The following is a 19,348-nucleotide window of genomic DNA, read 5'->3' as shown; positions in this document are numbered from 1 at the left end:
CAGTACTAGATGAGTGACCATTTGGAAAGGCTGGTTGACTACTTCTCTATTTAATATTGATTCCAGCAGCTTATTCATGACACACAGGAGACTGATTGGTCTGTTCTGAGAGGGAGATGACTTATCACCTGAATTCTTAAATACAGGGCATACTGATGAGGGTTTCCAGGGTGTTGGAAAGCACTTCTCCTTAAGGCAGCGCTTAAACAGTTTTGTAAGTATGGGGGCAAGTTTTGGTTGAAGATTTTTTAACACTATAATTGGAATGTCATCAGGGCCAGTTGCTTTACTGGAATCAAGGTTCCTGATTAGCTTGGCGACTTCATGCACAGATATTTGTATGTTGCATAGCGTGTTGTCTGTTATAGGAGGAAATACAGGGAGTTGATGGCCTTCGTCGCATAGAGTAGACTAGCTGCAAAGTTCTTGGCAAATAGTTTGGTCTTGTCTGATGCTGCCGAGATGACCTCAGAGATAATGGTTGGGATAGAAAGCACGCTTTTGTTCAGGATCCTGTTTGCTATTTGCCAAAACTGGTGGGAACCAAGCCGCTGCTCAGCTACCTTTGATTTAACGGAGTGAGCATATAGCTCTCTTGCATTTTTTATTACTCTTTTACAGTGGTTGCTGGCAGTTCTTAAAGCAGCTTTAGTCACAGTACATCTATTATGTTGGTAGCTATGGAAAAATGATTTCTGTGTGCGATGGCAGCAGCACATTCTGGGGAGAACTATGGCTGGCTGTTAGGTTTTTGCTGGAATTTTTTGTGTGGTATGAATCGGTCTATGCCTACAATTAACCATTCGATCAGGTCTGATACTATAGAGGACACATCCTTTTTAAACATGGAATAGAGAGGTAAATCAGATATGAATGTACGGAAGCTATCCCAGTCAGCCATAGAGTACTGATATGGAGAGGTACATCTGACTTATTACATTTCATTTTTATCTTAACTGATACAACAGAGTGGTCGGAGGATCCCAGAGGAGATCGAATGGAACATGAATATAGCTCAGGGGAAGTTGTGAGAAAAAGGTTTAGAAGGCTTGCGTATTGACCAGTAGTATCTGGCACACGGGTGGGTTCGTGAACAATCTGAGTGAGGTCCTAGGCAATGGCAAAATCATGACAGAACCTCCTCTCATCATCTGTCTTATTTGAATAGGTCAGCCATTCCACATTATAGACATTGAAGTCACCGCAAATGTGAATGTTAGCCGAAGGATGAGCAGACAGGATGTGGTCAATTTTCTCAGATATACTATTAAAGATAGTAACCCCACTGTTGTGGGGGCGATAGAGGGCAAATATAAATGCGGTGGTGTAAGCAAGTGCAACCCAGAAGCACATATAAGGTAAATTAGGGTTTTCTCTAGAGATATCCCTACCACATGGAAAGCCATCTTTAATGTAGGCACATATTCCATGCCCATGGCGATCTTAGGAGTCAGATTTAGATTTTAAGTTAGAGTATCCTTTAATTATGAACTCATCTAGTGAAGTCGGCCCTATGCCAGTTTTGCTTAGAAAGAATATGTCCAGTTTCATCTCCTGTAATTGGGCTTCAACCTCTGAAAGGTTTGAACATAGACCCCTGATGTTGGAGAAGGAGACATGGTAGTAGGGGTCTACATTGGAGGATGGGGTTCTAGGTTTATTCGTGTTTTTTTTCTGGAGATATGTCAGGTGAAGGTTTTGGGATTTGTGGAACAGGTTGACAGACTTGGTTAGAGCAGGACAGAGATGGAAAGTAAGAGAGAAAAAGACAGGAATTTTTTTTTTTTTTTTTTTTTGTAGTGCATGATAAGATTAAAGCCGTAACAATTACCCACTAGTATGACATCGAGAGGCCCCACCAGAAACTACTGCATGCTCCAGAATCCATTCATCAAATGGCAATACAGCAGCCCCGGTACTTTGCACCTGCTGATAGGACAGCCTCCTTAGTGGTTAATCCAAGGTTCGGGTCCCTGACTATCAGGCAGATAACTTCAGCCCAGATGAAACATTTATCTCCAGCACCCTTACTAGTGACATGGTCACAAAGATAGACATAGAAACAGAAAATTTCCGACATCTCCGGCTACTGTTCACGCAAGTACTGCTGACTTTTTCTTCACCCTTTGTCAGAAAAATCACTCATTGGAAATGAGGATTGAGGAACAAAAAAGGAGAAACGAGAGTTACTGGAGCTGCCCATAACACATCCACTGTGCATTATCTACTCTCCATTTAAAAAAAAAAAGGGGGGGGGGTAAGAGGGACTTATTAACATCTACTTAATATGAATCCATTGCTTCATTCCCAGTTTAGGACGATACTTGAAGATAGTCTCCCTTCTCATATTAATGTGTGGATAGTTTTGGCTTTATCTACCTCGAGCTAGAATGTTCAAGAATTCCAGATTCACACCATAAGTAAAATACTATAATGGAACTTTTATCAATTTGGGAAGTTGAGTTATCTTGCATTAATTTAGATTTGAAGAACTCATTTAAAAAGACTGGTTAAGAGTAATACCGTTTGGGTTATATATTAAGTTTAGACGAGTTAAAAGTAATGCATACTGCAGAGAAAAAAAAGCCACATTTTTCTGAGTTCAGGTAATAGTGCAGTTTTATTTTGGAAAATTCTTGTTTTCATGGGTTACTTTCTTTTTCTTGCCACTGGTATTCAACAATGTCGACTCAGGAGAGGTGTGGTTGGAGATTGCGCAACTCTTACCACAAAAATTTCATGTGCAGGTACTGTTACTGTAAAGACTGAAAGAAGCTTTATATGTTTATGTATGAATATATGTTTGTATGTCTGCCTAAAACTTTCGACAGAGGTGACAGATTTTCACGAGATTGGCATCGTTTTGAAACTCAATCCTTCAGACGACAAATATTGAAAAATTGGCCCAAAACACTAATTCCTTCACCATCAACTGGGCACTTTTCTACAGGGAAGGTCGTTTTTTTTGCTGACATTTTTTGCAAGTCATTCAACCCTCACATCCATGATGTCGCATAAAAGGCGTTATTTCGACCGCCCATGACGTCACAACAATGGTAGGCACATCAGTAGTTTTTTTTTGGGGGGGGTCACCTCTTTTTCCTCTGGCATGTTATGGGTCTAGCCTGCTTATTACTCCTATTTTTTATTTTTTTTGTGCTCACAATTTTCCTTTTTTTCTTTTTTCTCACCCAACACTTTTACACACACACACACACACACTTTCTTTTCCACCTTTGCGTCATGGATTCGAGCCTGCCTGCCTACTACAATTGTTTTTGTTTTTTTTGCTGCTCAACACACATCTCCAAACACCTGGGCAACGTTGGGCATGTAAATTAGTAAATAGATAAAAATAAAATGATTCGAAAGTGAATAAAAATGTTCAAAATAAGTTCAAAAATAAAATACAAAAATAAAATAATTCAAAAATAAAATAATTACAAAAATAAAATAATTACAAAAATAAAATTCAAAAATAAAATAAGTTCAAAAATAAAATAATACAAAAATAAAATAATTCAAAAATAAAATAATTCAAAAATAAAATAATTCTAAATACACCTGTCATTTTGGTTCTTACTTAAATAAATTCAAACATCTTTCAGTAACTCATTCTGGCTGGCCGATTTTATTTTCAAACTTCGCCTCAGGGCTTCAGGTTCAATCCTACCAACTTTTACCCCCTTTTTTATTTAACACCACACACACCTCCAAACACCCGGGAAACGCGAAAATGTGGTTATGTATGTATGTTCGCTTTTTGTGTATGTCTTCAAAAGGCTTTTTTCCGGCGGATTCTCGAAGCCGTCGCTCATTTTTAAAACTTTTTATATCACATCTAAATGATAATATCTACGACTTAGCAACGGTGGTCGCCTCCCTATTTAATTTGCCTGAGTTTGAAACGTTAATTATTCAACATTTTCGGATCGGCACGTGTTGCATTCGTTTTTCGGTATAAAAAAAAGTGAAACTCTATTCGAATTACAAGCCCATGGCCAGTGGTCTCTAAAAAGCTAGGTAACGTTTTGTCAATGTCAGCTTTGTCATATCAGACGGTTGCTTTCATTTTTAGACGAGACACTCCCCCTAATAAACAGGGAGCTGGTTTTCCCCAAAGTTAAAAGCAAACAAACCGCTTTATTGACCTTATTAAAAACTGCCTCGCAGAAAACGTTAAATGCTGAATAGCTATTGCTTACGATCGCCGCATGTGCATTAAGCTTTTTCATATAAAAAAAGAAGTGAACAGACTCGTGTTAAATAAAACACTGTCCCTCACTCAAAGTTCACGTCAAAAACGGGCACCTGTTGTTTTTTTTTTTCACACTTTACTATTTTCCAACTGCGCGTCAAGGCTTCGTTTTTTTTGTTGTTTTTTTTTTAAACATCCAACGATTTTTCTTTTTATTTACCCAAAACCACACACACATCCAAACATCCGGGCAATGCCGGGTACCCCCCGCTAGTTCAAAAATAAAATAATTCAAAAATAAAATAATTAAAACATAAAATAATTCAAAAATAAAATAATTCAAAAATAAAATAAGTTCAAAAATTTAATAATTCAAAAATAAAATACAAAAATAAAATACAAAAATAAAATAAGTTCAAAAATAATATAATTCAAAAATAATATAATTCAAAAATAATATAATTCAAAAATAATATAATTCAAAAATAAAATAAGTTACAAAATTAAAGGATACACGTTCCAGTGAAATCTTTAGTTTATGGTTTTGGAAAGTGAACAATATGGCAACAGTTTTACCAATCCAACAAGGTAAAAAATGTGTGGAGCATTGAAAGTTTAAGCTCGGGTTTTTATTTTTCATTTTTTATTCTTGCCATACCATCAAAACTGGCTTAATAATAAGTCGTTTTTTTTTCTTTTTTTTTATTTTAAATAAAAACAAAATTTTTTTTTTTTTTTTTAATTTTTCTTTTAATCAAAATCACTTCAGATGAGATGTGAAGCCACTTGATATAAGGTGCCAACAAGAATGAAAGATATCGCAAAGATGCCCATTGACCTTCATCTTGAAAAGACCAAAGCTATAGTTAGAAGGAAAAGAGTTAGCAGGAACAGAATTCTGCTCACCGTTTGCCTGCAGTTCTTGGAAAGAATCTACTAGAATAGCAAGTTGTTTACAATAAGGTATCAAAACAGCAAATTGATGGAGACCACTAGACAAACGAATCAAATGAGTCAAACAAGTTGGAACAAAGGAAGCAGAGAATAAACCAGACAATTCCAAAGAACACATGCCATTATAGTATTTATAGAAAGATTGTGGCTAGCAGCATCACTTTTGTGTGAGGGAAAGGTTGTAGAGAAGAAATGTTTGAGCCAATCAAATTACAGATATGTTTCTGCACTTTATCAAGACCCCTCTAATGAGACACAGATTCACTAGTCCAAATATGGCAACGATATTCCATACATGGCCTAATAGTAGATTTGTAGATGTGAGAAAGTGCTTAGAGCGATAAAGAGAACTTTATGAGAAAGAGCAATGGATCTGATATATGAACTCCACAAAAGATTGTGGGATTCGAGCCCAGCCATGAAGCCATCTGACTCCATTAACAAGGAACATTCCACACAACTAATGTTAGTTGTGAGAAATTAAGTTGAAATTTAAACATTTATTATTAAACGTCGAGACATTGAGAGTGATCTAATGATTATAACATCATGACCTGTTCATGTGACTGACTACATTTTAAATAAAGTGCTCAACAATAAGAACCGAGTTCTTAAAGGGACTGACATATTATTACTATAATAATTTATAAATACCTACAGATACTAGTTTTATCCTTTCGGGATTCATCTATACAGATTCGAAACCAGCCACGAAATCATCTGTCTATATTTATATGCAAGGTGTCTTCAATAAGTTTCCAGACGTTTTTCGTATAGGCACTTTTATTTGATGATACATGAAACTCTAGTTCCTTTCGAAGTAATCTCTTCCAGCTGCAATGCATTTGTACCATTCCAACAACTTCTGGAAGGCTCCATGTAAGTCCTTTTATGTGAGCATGTCAATGACCTTTGTCACAGCCTCTTTATCTTATCTCCTCAATTGTCTCATAATGACAGTCTCTAAGATTTTCCTTGAGCTTAGGGAATAACCAAAAATCACAATGAGCAAGATCTGGACTATAGGGAGGATGAAGAACTATCTTGATGTCCATCTTTTTGTTATGACAATGTCTTTCTGATCTTCTCTGAGCATCCTTGAAACAAACTTGATGCAAATTATCTGCATCTTTAGTTCCTCACGAATAATTGTGTGTACAGTCCCTACAATGACATCAAACTGTGCGCTTATTGTCTCTATACACACAATCGTCCATATCCATGAAATTCTTTATTTAGCTAATCCGTTGGTGTTCTGACTTCCTTCCTTCTTCCACACCTCTCATCATCCCTCACAAACTCCCTGCCTTCCTTGAATCTCTCATGCCTCTCAATTCTCACACTGATGCTCAATTCATGTAAGATGGTCCAAAAGTTGTAGGAACAATTGAAGGAACCTCATGTATATCTATATATATAAATTTGTATTCCTGTCTGTTTATTTGTTTGTTCACAATTTGATTAATATATACAAAAGGTCTGTTACTTTACTCTTCCATTTATTTCTATATATAGTATGATTCTTGCAAAATATGCAATTAAGAGGTTACCTTATTTGCATATTATATCAAGAAAAATTGATTTTACAAAATAACAATATGTTATTGATTGAGATTGTCGGACTGACTTCCTCATCTTGGTTGTTATTGTCACAACGTTTCGGCCGTTTTGCCCTCCGGCCTTCGTCGGCAGTGAAAAAGTAACATTGAAAACAGAGAATTAGCAACTATGTCCCAAAGCCTAGCTGGAGTCCGAACACGGTACCCCCGTAATAATAATAAAGGGTTGGGTTCAAGACTCCTAACAAACGGTTCACCTGACGAAGGCTGGAGGGCAAAACGGCCGAAACGTTGTGACAATAACAACCAAGGTGAGGAAGTCGGTCCGACAATCTCAATCAATGAAAACACCTCATCTCAAAAATACAGACAATTACTAACAATATGTTAGTTAATGTTTCTAGTGGGTGAATTGTTTTAAGTGTTCTATTTAAAATTCTTATTTAATAAACTTTAAATAACAATTATATCGATAATATATTTAATTTATTTGAAATTATTTCTGACATCAGCTTTTTAAAAAACGACTCTAGAAACATTGAAGCATAAAAAAAGTTAAAACAAACTCTTCACCAAATAAAATAATTTGGTAATCTCAATAAGTTTCTAGCATGAAAAAATAATTCTGTGCAGACAGAAAAATGTTTTTATTTTTTATTTTTAAAATATTCAAACAAACAAAAAAACACTTACAAATAAACTGAAAAGATTTCACTTGTTTGCTAAAAGGTTTATTATTCTTGAAACGGCTATACAAAATTTTTTACCTTTTCTGCAATAAGCTATACTTTTAAAAACAAAGAAGCCCCCCCTAGAAAAATCAAATCGAAAATTTCCTTTATTTATGAAAAAAAAAAGCCAGTTAAATAAGTGCCTTTATAACAAAAAAAAAACAAAAAAAACAGGCGTAAGTCATGCACATATTAATATTTATAAACGTTATTTTTCAAGGTCACAAAATCGTAAGTCGTCATAGTCCAGTGGGTAAAATAGTTTGCAAAATACCTTTTCCTTTCATTTGCATTTCAGGTTCGAGCCTGCCTATATTGGGCACTCGCTATTTTTATTGAAACAAAAGTTGTTTTTATTTATTGGGGGGGGGGGGGTCTTTCCAGCGCACGAGCAAGAAATACCAGAAAAATATATCAGAATGATGCAAGGATCATTTAAGCAAAGATATCATGCACATATGAGCTCCTTTAGAGCTAAAACAAGGACAAAAACGGCCTTAACAATCCACGTGTGGGAGCTTAAAGAACAGGGTACACCTTTTACCATCAAATGGAGAAAAATCGAACATAAACCAGCATACGTCCCAGAATTAAATCAATGCTCACTTTGTAATGCAGAAAAATATCATATCTTATGGTCAATTCATGTTTAAATGTGAGAAGTGAATTTTTGAAAAATTGTATACACAGAAGGTACAGTAAAAAAGACAAAACTTACAAAAAAAAACTTACATTTTTATTTTAACTTTTAAATTCTTAAATTGATTTTAGTTTGTAAAATTGTATTTTATTTTATTTTTTTAAAATCATACTTTATAGATGTAATTTACAATCTATTTCAATTTGAAACCATTATATAAAAAAAAGGTATATATTAGTATTAAGGTTAATATAATAAAAAAATCCTTTAGGCTAGAGGAATATTCACTCCCCACCTCACTCCCCACCAAAACCTTCAAAGGGTTGAAATTTTTAAACGCATTTCAATATAATTCAAGGGAATTTTAATTTTTAAAATTTAATTTGATATTGACATAAATTTTAAGTTTTAAATTTAGAAGATGAATTTTTTCAAATTAATTTTGGGGTTAATATTATAGTTTTTTTTTTTAAATTTTAATTGAACTTAGATTTTAAATTTAATAAAATCGCCACATTTGAAAAATAAGGATGGGGGTTATTTCACAAAATGAGAGCTAAACGTGAATTCATAATGTATATATATGTTTCCACTTCCGGTTATAAAAGAAATGAGTATTGGCTGAAGAGAATATAATATGGGTATCTAAAACGGTTCCTAATTATCGGGTTCGAAGCCAACGGTACCAATGACTTGTCTCATCTAAACTTTCTGTAAACAAAGCAGAAAGAATTCCAAAAAGTGCTCGATTACAAAGAAAAACTTTTTTGATATAAGAGCTTAATATTTATTTATTTAATTTTACAGAAGTTCAGAAAAACATTGGTACCGTCGGTTTCAAGCCCAACATAAAAGGGACCAGTTAATGGTAAATCGTAAATAATGTTAGGCTCTCATCAGCCATGTTGTTTCTGTCTGAGAAAAAAATAGGCCCGCATTTATTTTTTTATAATGATGTTCATTTTTATTTAACTATAGCTTATTCCTATCTCTGTATACTTTATTTTATTCTAATATGAATTTTCTAATTTTTAAATTTTTTATTTAATGCATTTTTAGTAAATATGTACTGTCCTGTTTTTGTTTCGATCCGCATGGTGTCCGGTCTGCCTTTTGTTAATTTTAGCTGGTCCAAGGGAGGTAATTAATTTATCTTCTTTGTTTTAGTTAAGGAGAGGTAATAAATGTTTGAGTTGGTCCAAGGGAGCTAATTAATGTTTGAGTTGGTCCAAGGGAGCTAATTAATCTTCTTTTTTTTTTATAATAGTTGAGAGGAGTTAAAAAAATAGATTAATTACCTCCCTTGGACCAACTGAAACAAAGTTCTATTTTAATGTGGAAATATTGAGCTCCCAAAAAAGAGGTACTCTGGATTTAGATAACATTAAAAATTTCTTCAGTCTATAAGAATTTTTCCGTCATTGAGCGAAGGCAGTACAGTTTGACCGTAGGCCAATGTTGAAGAAATAGTTGCGTAATAATCTGTTTTAAATGATCGTCTTTGGAGGTTGAAGGTTCAGTTCTTGCTACAGACGGTATACACAAAGAATACAATAATAATGACTTAACACTTTTTCTACTCAGTTATGGCTGATGGAACAATCTACCACGATGGATTAAATAAAAGGTTCAGTTCGAAATGCTGTGTAGATTTCAGAGGTCCACAAAAGAAAAAGAAGGTCGGCGGTTACATCAGACTGTAATATGCAAGGAAGATAATAAAGATAACTGTAATAATGATGATCATAAAAAATACAAGTTTATAAATATTAGGTATTGTTGAAAGCAAAATTTTGCTAGATAATGTTAAAATAGAATTTGATCCAAAACAAAAATATCCAATGATAATGGATTTAAAATTTCAATGGGAAACAAAACAATAAAACATTTTTGGGATAACTAAAATAAATAAAAAATTTGTTTAGAAATTTCGAAAATGATGTTAAATTAGGTAAAGAGATTGATAGAGTGAGACCAAAGACATTTATGGCAGTTAAGGTGAGCAATCTACACACTCTGAAATATAACAAACGTCTTCAGTGTCTTTTGGTGTGTTTTGTGATTAGCACTCTCGTATGTGACTGGATAAGCAACAACGGCAGAATCTGTGAAAACAATTTTTGATTCATCCCTCATCATTTTTTTTTTTTTTTTACAAGGTGGTCACCACTTATCAAGGCCCGGAAGCCACTCAGGGATAAGGGTTATTGTACGTTAGTGTGGAGATTTAATAAAGTGTCTACTTAAGGGGGCGGTTCATCAGGTCATCAGGAATTTGTTTACGTTAGACTTGAACACATCCAGGTTGTAGTCAGGTGGGAAGCAGGCAGACAGAACAGAGTTCCACAGGCGTGCAGTTCTAAGAAAGAAGCTTTGTTCATGAAATCTATGTTTTGATTTAGGCATAGATAAAGACTGGGGAAAGTTTTTGACAGTGGATTCAGCTAGACAGGTGTTTTTCGTAAAAGATTGGCGAGGAGGGACCAGAGATTGGAGTTCAGACGAGCAACTGCCATGGAAATAACGATAAAACAAAGATAGGCTTGCAACGTCTCTTCTGTGGGAGAGAGGTTGCAGGGAAGAGAAAAGGGCATCCCCCACTAAGCCACAAAGTCTATTTTGTACTCTGTCAAGGCAGGATAGGCTGTTTTTAGCAGCTCCTGCCCAGATATGCCAGCAGTATTCCATTCTTGGACGTACTTGGCTTTTATATAGATAGAGAATTGCATCAGTAGTGAGATATCTTCTGAAGCGGTAGAAGGATCCCACCATCTTTCCAGCGACCTTGGCAACAGACTTGATGTATGTGTTCCATTTCAGATCAGGAGTGAAGGTCAAACCCAGAAGCTCGTCAAAACATGGGGCTTCTCCCAGATGAGAGCCATCCATTTTAATTGATGCCAGATGGAGATCAGAACGTTGATGATGTAAAGATAGGAGTTTGGTTTAGATGCATTAAAGGTAACCAGCCACATCTTCCCCCACTGAACCAGGCGCTCAAGATCAGAGGAGAGAGAATCAGAGAGAGCTTTGTCATTTACAGCCTTTGATGTGTTGCTGTAGATGGTCGTGTCATCAGCATAGATGTCAACGAATGATTTAAGTATGTGTTTAGGGAGATCATTGATGTAGATCAGGAAGAGAGTTGGGCCCAGGATGGACCCTTGAGGGACTTCAGCATTAATACTCTGGGCCTCTGATTTTTGTCCATCAACCACTACTCTTCTGAGCCTATCAGAGAGAAATGATTTAATGATAGAACATTTCCAGTTATACCGTAGCTGGAAATCTTGTGAAGTAGGCCTTTATGCCATACCTTGTAAAAGGCCTATGATATGTCAAGAGCAATTGCCCTAGAAAGGAAGCCTTTGTCAAGAGATTCACTAATCCTATGAGATATAATCATTGGCACATCTGCGGTAGATCTTGCAGAACGGAAACCATATTGCGTGTCACTAAGAAGGTTATTTCTGCTGAGGTGGTTGACTTGCTCTATTTAATATGGATTCCAGCAACTTACTCATGACACACAGGAGACTTATTAGTCTGTACTGAGAGGGAGATGACTTATTACCTGAGTTCTTAAATACAGGGCATACTGATGAGGTTTTCCAGGGTGTTGGAAAGCACTTCTCCTTAAGGTAATGCTTAAACAGTTTTGTAAGTATGGGAGAAAGTTCTGGTTGAAGCTTTTTTAACACTATAATTGGGGTGCCGTCAGGGCCAGTTGCTTTACTGGAATCAAGGTTCTTGATTAGCTTGGCAACCCTATGCACAGATATTTGTATGTTATCTAGCGTGTTGTCTGTTATAGGAGGAAATACAGGGAGTTGATGGCCTTTGTCGCATAGGGTAGAATTAGCTGCAAAGTTCTTGGCAAATAGTTTGACCTTGTCTGATGCTGACGAGATGACCTCTGGTCCATTGATAATGGTTGGGATAGAACATACACTTCTGTTCAGGATCCTATTTGTTATTTGCCAAAACTGGTGGGAACCAAGCCGCTGATCAGCTACTTTGGATTTAACAAACTGGGCATATAGCTCTCTTGCATTTTTTATTACTCTTTTACAGTGGTTGCTGGCAGTCCTGATAGCAGCTTTAGTCTCAGTGCATCAAGTGATTTCTGTGCGCGATGGCATGGCTGGCTGTTAGGCTTTTGTTGTAATTTTTTAGATAGTATGAATCTGTCTACACCTACAATTAACCATTCGGTCAGGTCTGATACATCCTTTTTAAACATGGAATGCAGAGGTAGATGATATATAAATGTACGGAAACTATCCCAGTCAACCATGGAGTATCGGTATACAGTACGGTGGAGGGGTACGTCTGGGGACTTATTACATTTCATTTTTAACTTAACTGATACAACAGAGTGGCCTGAGGATCCTAGAGGAGAAAGAACGGAACATGAACATAGCTCAGGGGAAGTTGAGAGAAAAAGGTCTAGGAGGCTTGCATATTGACCTGCATATTGACCACATGGGTGGGCTCGCAAACAATCTGAGTGAGGTCATAAGCAATGGCAAAATCATGACAGAACCTCCCCTCATCGTCTGTCTTATTTGAGTGGGTCAGCCATTCCACGTCATGGACGTTGAAGTCACCACAGATGTGGATGTTAGCTGAGGGATGTGCAGACAGGATGTGGTCTATTTTCTCAGATATGCTCTTAAAGATAGTAACTCCGCTGTTATGGGATGGGGCCGATAGAGGGCAAATATAAATGCAGTGGTGTTTTTCAGAAACTCGCATAATTCTTATTATTTTTGCAGATACTCGCATAATTCTCATTTTTTTAGAAACTTACATAATAATAATAAAAATAAGAAAAAATATTTTTTATTTTTCCAGAAACTTGCAAATAATTCTCATATTTTTTCTTTTTTTTTTTTTCAGAAACTCGCATAATTCTCATTTTTTTCTAAGAAACTCACATCATTCTCATCATTTTTTCTCAAAAACTCACATAACTCACATAATTCTCATCATTTTTTTTTTCAGAAACTCTCATAATTCTCATTTTTTTTTCAGAAACTCACATAATTCTCATCATTTTTTCTCAAACTCACATAACTCACATAATTCTCATAATTTTTTTTCAGAAACTCTCATGATTCTCATCATTATTTTTTTCAGAAACTCACATAATTCTCATCATTTTTTCTCTCAGAAACTCACATAATTCTCATCAATTTTTCTTAGAAACTCACATAATTCTCATCATTTGTTCTCAGAAACACATAATTATCGTCATTTTTTTTATCAGAAACTCACATAATTCTAATCATTTGTTTTATCAGAAACTCACATAATTCTCATCATTTTTTTTTCAGAAACTCACACAATTCTCATCATTTTTTTTTTCAAAAACTCTCATAATTCTAACTTTTTTTTTCAGAAACTCACATAATTCTCATCATTTTTCTCAGAAACTCACATTATTCTCATCATTTTTTTTTTCAGAAACTCACATAATTCTCATCATTTTTTCTCAGAAACTCACATAATTCTCATAATTTTTTCTCAGAAACTCACATAATTCGCATAATTTTTTCTCAGAAACTCACATAGTTCTCATCATTTGTTCTCAGAAACACATAATTTTCCTCATTTTTTTATCAGAAACTCACATAATTCTCATCATTTTTTTTCAGAACCTTACATCATTCTCATCATTTTTTCTCTCAGAAACTCACATAGTTCTCATCATTTTTTTTCAGAAACTCTCATCATTCTCATTTTTTTTTCAGAAGCTCACATAATTCTCATCATTTTTTTTTCAGAAACTCACATAAGTCTCATCATTTTTTATCAGAAACTCACATAACTCTCATCATTTTTATTTTCCGAAACTCACATAAATCTCATCATTTTTTTTTTCACACTCACATAATTCTCATCATTTTTTTTTTCACACTCACATAATTCTCATCATTTTTTCTCAGAAACTCACATAATTCTCATCATTTTTTTTTCACACTCACATAATTCTCATCATTTTTTTTTCACACTCACATAATTCTCATCATTTTTTCTCAGAAACTCACATAATTCTCATCATTTTTTTTTCACACTCACATAATTCTCATCATTTTTTCTCAGAAACTCACATAAATCTCATCATTTTTTTTTCACACTCACATAATTCTCATCATTTGTTCTCAGAAACACATAATTGTCGTCAGTTTTTATCAGAAACTCACATAATTCTCATCATTTGTTTTATCAGAAACTCCCATAATTCTCATCATTTTTTTTCAGAAACTCACATAATTCTTATCATTTTTTTTCAGAAACTCACATAATTCTCATCATTTTTTTATCAGAAACTAACATAATTCTCATTTTTTTTTTCAGAAACTCACATAATTCTCATAATTTTTTCTCAGAAACTCACATAATTCTCATTTTTTTTTTCAGAAACTCACATAATTCTCATTTTTTTTTTCAGAAACTCACATAATTCTCATCATTTTTTTCAGAAACTCACATAATTCTCATCATTTTTTTCAGAAACTCACATAATTCTTATCATTTTTTCTCAGAAACTCGCATAATTCTCATAATTCTTTATCAGAAACTCGCATAATTCTCATCCTTTTTTCTCAGAAACTCGCATAATTCTCATCATTTTTTCACAGAAACTCGCATAATTCTCAATGTTTTCTCAGAAACTCACATAATTCTCATTTTTTCTCAGAAACTCACATAATTCTCATCATTTTTTCTCAGAAACTCACATAATTCTCATCATTTTTTCTCAGAAACTCACATAATTCTCATCATTTGTTCTCAGAAACACATAATTGTCGTCAGTTTTTATCAGAAACTCACATAATTCTCATCATTTGTTTTATCAGAAACTCCCATAATTCTCATCATTTTTTTTCAGAAACTCACATAATTCTTATCATTTTTTTTCAGAAACTCACATAATTCTCATCATTTTTTTATCAGAAACTAACATAATTCTCATTTTTTTTTTCAGAAACTCACATAATTCTCATAATTTTTTCTCAGAAACTCACATAATTCTCATTTTTTTTTTCAGAAACTCACATAATTCTCATTTTTTTTTTCAGAAACTCACATAATTCTCATCATTTTTTTCAGAAACTCACATAATTCTCATCATTTTTTTCAGAAACTCACATAATTCTTATCATTTTTTCTCAGAAACTCGCATAATTCTCATAATTCTTTATCAGAAACTCGCATAATTCTCATCCTTTTTTCTCAGAAACTCGCATAATTCTCATCATTTTTTCACAGAAACTCGCATAATTCTCAATGTTTTCTCAGAAACTCACATAATTCTCATTTTTTCTCAGAAACTCACATAATTCTCATCATTTTTTCTCAGAAACTCACATAATTCTCATCATTTTTTCTCAGAAACTCACATAATTCTCATCATTTGTTCTCAGAAACACATAATTGTCGTCAGTTTTTATCAGAAACTCACATAATTCTCATCATTTGTTTTATCAGAAACTCCCATAATTCTCATCATTTTTTTTCAGAAACTCACATAATTCTCATCATTTTTTTTCAGAAACTCACATAATTCTCATTTTTTTTTTCAGAAACTCACATAATTCTCATAATTTTTTCTCAGAAACTCACATAATTCTCATTTTATTTTTCAGAAACTCGCATAATTCTCATATTTTTAGTAAGAAACTCACATCATTCTCATCATTTTGTCTCAGAAACTCACATTCTCATAATTTTTTTTTCAGAAACTCTCATAATTCTCATCCTTTTTTTTTTTCAGAAACTCACAAGTCTCATTTTTTTTCAAAAACTCTCATAATTCTCACTTTTTTTTCAGAAACTCACATAATTCTCATCATTTTTCTCAGAAACTCACATTATTCTCATCATTTTTTTTTTACAGAAACTCACATAATTCTCATCGTTTTTTTTTAGAAACTAACATAATTCTCATCATTTTTTCTCAGAAACTCACATAACTCACAGAATACTCATAATTTTTTTTTTTTCAGAAACTCTCATGAAACTCTCATCATGATTTTTTTCAGAAACTTACATAATTCTCATCATTTTTTCTCTCAGAAACTCACAAAATTCTCATCATTTTTTTTTTCAGAAACTCACATAATTCTCATCATTTTTATCAGAAACTCACATAATTCTCATCATTTTTTTCAGAAACTCACATAATTCTCATCATTTTTTCTTAGAAACTCACATAATTCTCATCATTTGTTCTCAGAAACACATAATTGTCGTCAGTTTTTATCAGAAACACATAATTGTCGTCAGTTTTTATCAGAAACTCGCATAATTCTCATCATTTTTTTTTTCAGAAACTCACATAATTCTCATCATTTTTTTTCAGAAACTCACATAATTCTCATTTTTTTTTCAGAAACTCACATAATTCTCATCATTATTTTTTTCAGAAACTCACATAATTCTCATCATTTTTTCTCAGAAATTCGCATAATTCTCATAATTCTTTATCAGAAACTCGCATAATTCTCATCATTTTTTTCTCAGAAACTCGCATAATTCTCATAATTTTTTCTCAGAAACTCACATAAATCTCATCATTTTTTCTCAGAAACTCACATAATTCTCATCATTTATTCTCAGAAACACATAATTGTCATCATTTTTTTATCAGAAACTAACATAATTCTCACCATTTTTTCTCAGAAACTCTCATAATTTTCACCATTTTTGCTCAGAAACTCACATAATTCTCATCATTTTTTATTAGAAACTCACATAATTCTCAATATTTTTTCTCTCAGAAACTCACATAGTTCTCATCATTTTTTTTCAGAAACTCTCATAATTCCCATTTTTTTTTTCAGAAACTCACATAATTCTCATCAATTTTTCTCAGAAACTCACATAATTCTCACCATTTTTTCTAAGAAACTCACATAATTCTCATCATTTTTTCTAAGAAACTCACATAATTCTCATCATTTTTTCTCAGAAACTCACATAATTCTCATCATTTTTTCTCAGAAACTCACATAATTCTCATTATTTTTTGTTCACAAACTCACATGATTCTCATCATTTTTTTCAGAAACTCACATAATTCTCATCATTTTTTCTCAGAAACTCACATAATTCTCATCATTTTTTCTCAGAAACTCACATAATTCTCATCATTTTTTCTCAGAAACTCACATAACTCTCATAATTATTTCTCATAATTTTTTATCTCAGGAACTCACATAATTCTCATCATTGTTTTTATCAGAAACTCGCATAATTCTCATCATTTTTTTTCAGAAACTCGCATAATTCTCATCATTTTTTCTCAGAAACTCACATAATTCTCAAATATGTTCTAATAAGATTAGAGGATTAAACATTGAAAATAATACCCAGATGAGAGTAGTCCAATTAATCCTTATCTCAAAACTTTCAAAACATTTGTGTGATTTATGGTTTCAATCTCATTAAAATCATATCTAAAAAAATATTTCAGTTTTGTTAAGAATAATTGATTTATTTCAATATCTTTTATTATCAGTTTTTCTGTTTTTGAATTTAGTGCCTCATTGTTGTTATAAGCTGTTACCATTTCTGTTTTATTTTTGCTGTTTTAGTCTGAATCTTGGAAGTGGCATACGTACCTAGAAAATGTTGTGTTATATGTTTTTTATCAAACATTTTTATGTGTGTGGGTATGTATTTAACTCCTTTGTTTCTAAGTACCTCCTCTCATTCTAGTGTATACCTATTTTATGTTTTTACTTTTTATCTTTGCTTGGTATACTGCATCTCTTTCCTGAAATTTTCCATTAAAATGACATTCAAACAAAAACATAGAAATATACTTTAAATGGAAAATCCCTGCAAAAAGATGTGAATTTTTTGCTGTTTGTAGAGTGTCATACATCTTGTACTTTTTTCTGTGCTACTGCCCTGCATTATAGTTTTCAAGTCAAATATTTTAGTTCACTAACAAGGAAGCTTAATATCGAATCAAAGGGAAATAATCATTGACTTGATCTCTACAAATTACCTCCCCTTATAAGTCGGAAGTTAAACAAACTGCTTTATTCCAAAAATAAAGAAGGCCCGCCCAAGAAAAACTAAAAAGTTTAACTGTATCTTTTTGGCTTTTCATCTTTCTATTTACCCTGCACTTTAGTCTTGCAAACCGAAGGCTTCACTTAGGAAATGTTCTTTCTGAGTTTGTTTGAAATGTTTCGTATATTTGTTTTTTATTGCATGGTGGATTAACTCTAATAGTATTATTTCTATTTGAATTTTACATTTTGTGGTGACTGTATATTTATTTTTTCAGTAACCATTTGTTCTTTAAGAGTGTTTCATAATGTCCCTTAACTTTTTTGACATTCAGTTATCATTTGCAGCTGATTAGCTGTAAAATTTGTTTGACTTTGGTGTTTATGGTACTTTTCAATATGTCTCTCCCTCGGGTGTGACCACAACTGCAGAAGTGGTCTTGTACATCACATGGATTGCATCAGGAGGAATTTCATAGATAACTAATGTTTTTATCATTTTGTCATGATTGATGAGTTGAAAGCCTTGCAGAAATTAATAATATGCTAGCATCCATCTTATGATTCCTTAGTTCTTTAACAACCCTGCAGAGATTGTGAAACATGGCTTTATAGAATTCATTCTGGTTTGGTCATATAAGTCTACAGATAACCAGATAAATCCTTAGTAAACAGCAATTATAGAAATAAAAATTCCTCTGTTGTTGATCTTTGTGTGTCAGATGACTTAACGATAGATGTTGCTCTATTTCGTTTAGTGGACATTTTATGTCTATTTAACATCATTATAGATGTTATTTCTAGTTTTTGGTCAAGTTAACACTCTATCGTTCCATATTGTGTTTATTATGTCAAAAGTGCTTTTCTTTATCTTTGTTGAATAATAGAGTAAAGTATTATGTTTGTTTATTAGGTTATGGCCTTATCTAGCATGGTAGACTTCTTTAATATTTCTAGGTGTGTAAAGGCATAGTTATGTTCATGTTTTGTTGCAGAATTTGTTGTGGATTGAGCATGCTAGATAAAGAATAGACTCATTTAGACACCTCCCCCCTTAAAATAATTTGTATATGATTTATTCACATGAGAAATAGAAAGAGCTGTCTATGTACTAACAGGAATATATCAATGACATGTACAGTTGATACGGCCATATAACCTGACACATTTTTTGAAGAGTGTGCTCACCATTCTGTGCTGAAGAGTACTGATCTAACCATGCTTGACAAGCTGCA

At 33.2% G+C, this 19,348-nt stretch overlaps 1 protein-coding gene across 5 annotated transcripts in view; it reads left to right on the top strand.

The window, feature by feature from the left end:
* The window catches only part of LOC145260560 (ataxin-3-like), a 231,505-nt gene that overhangs the window by 95,867 nt on the left and 116,290 nt on the right, over positions 1–19,348 (top strand). The window contains exon 2 of one of the 5 annotated variants that reach the window (XM_080118803.1): positions 17,688–17,765. The exons of the other annotated variants lie outside the window; for them this stretch is intronic. Within the exon in view, the coding sequence (XP_079974929.1) occupies positions 17,688–17,765 (78 nt within the window). The remainder of the gene's footprint in view (positions 1–17,687; positions 17,766–19,348) is intronic. 5 annotated transcript variants of the gene reach the window in all.

This window comes from Euprymna scolopes, chromosome 36 (genome assembly GCF_053919585.1).
Source record: "Euprymna scolopes isolate OS-2025 chromosome 36, ASM5391958v1, whole genome shotgun sequence".
In the NCBI taxonomy this organism is placed as follows: Eukaryota; Metazoa; Mollusca; class Cephalopoda; order Sepiida; family Sepiolidae; genus Euprymna; species Euprymna scolopes.
Note: the sequence above shows the minus strand (reverse complement) of the source record. Positions and strands in the feature narration are given on the sequence as shown.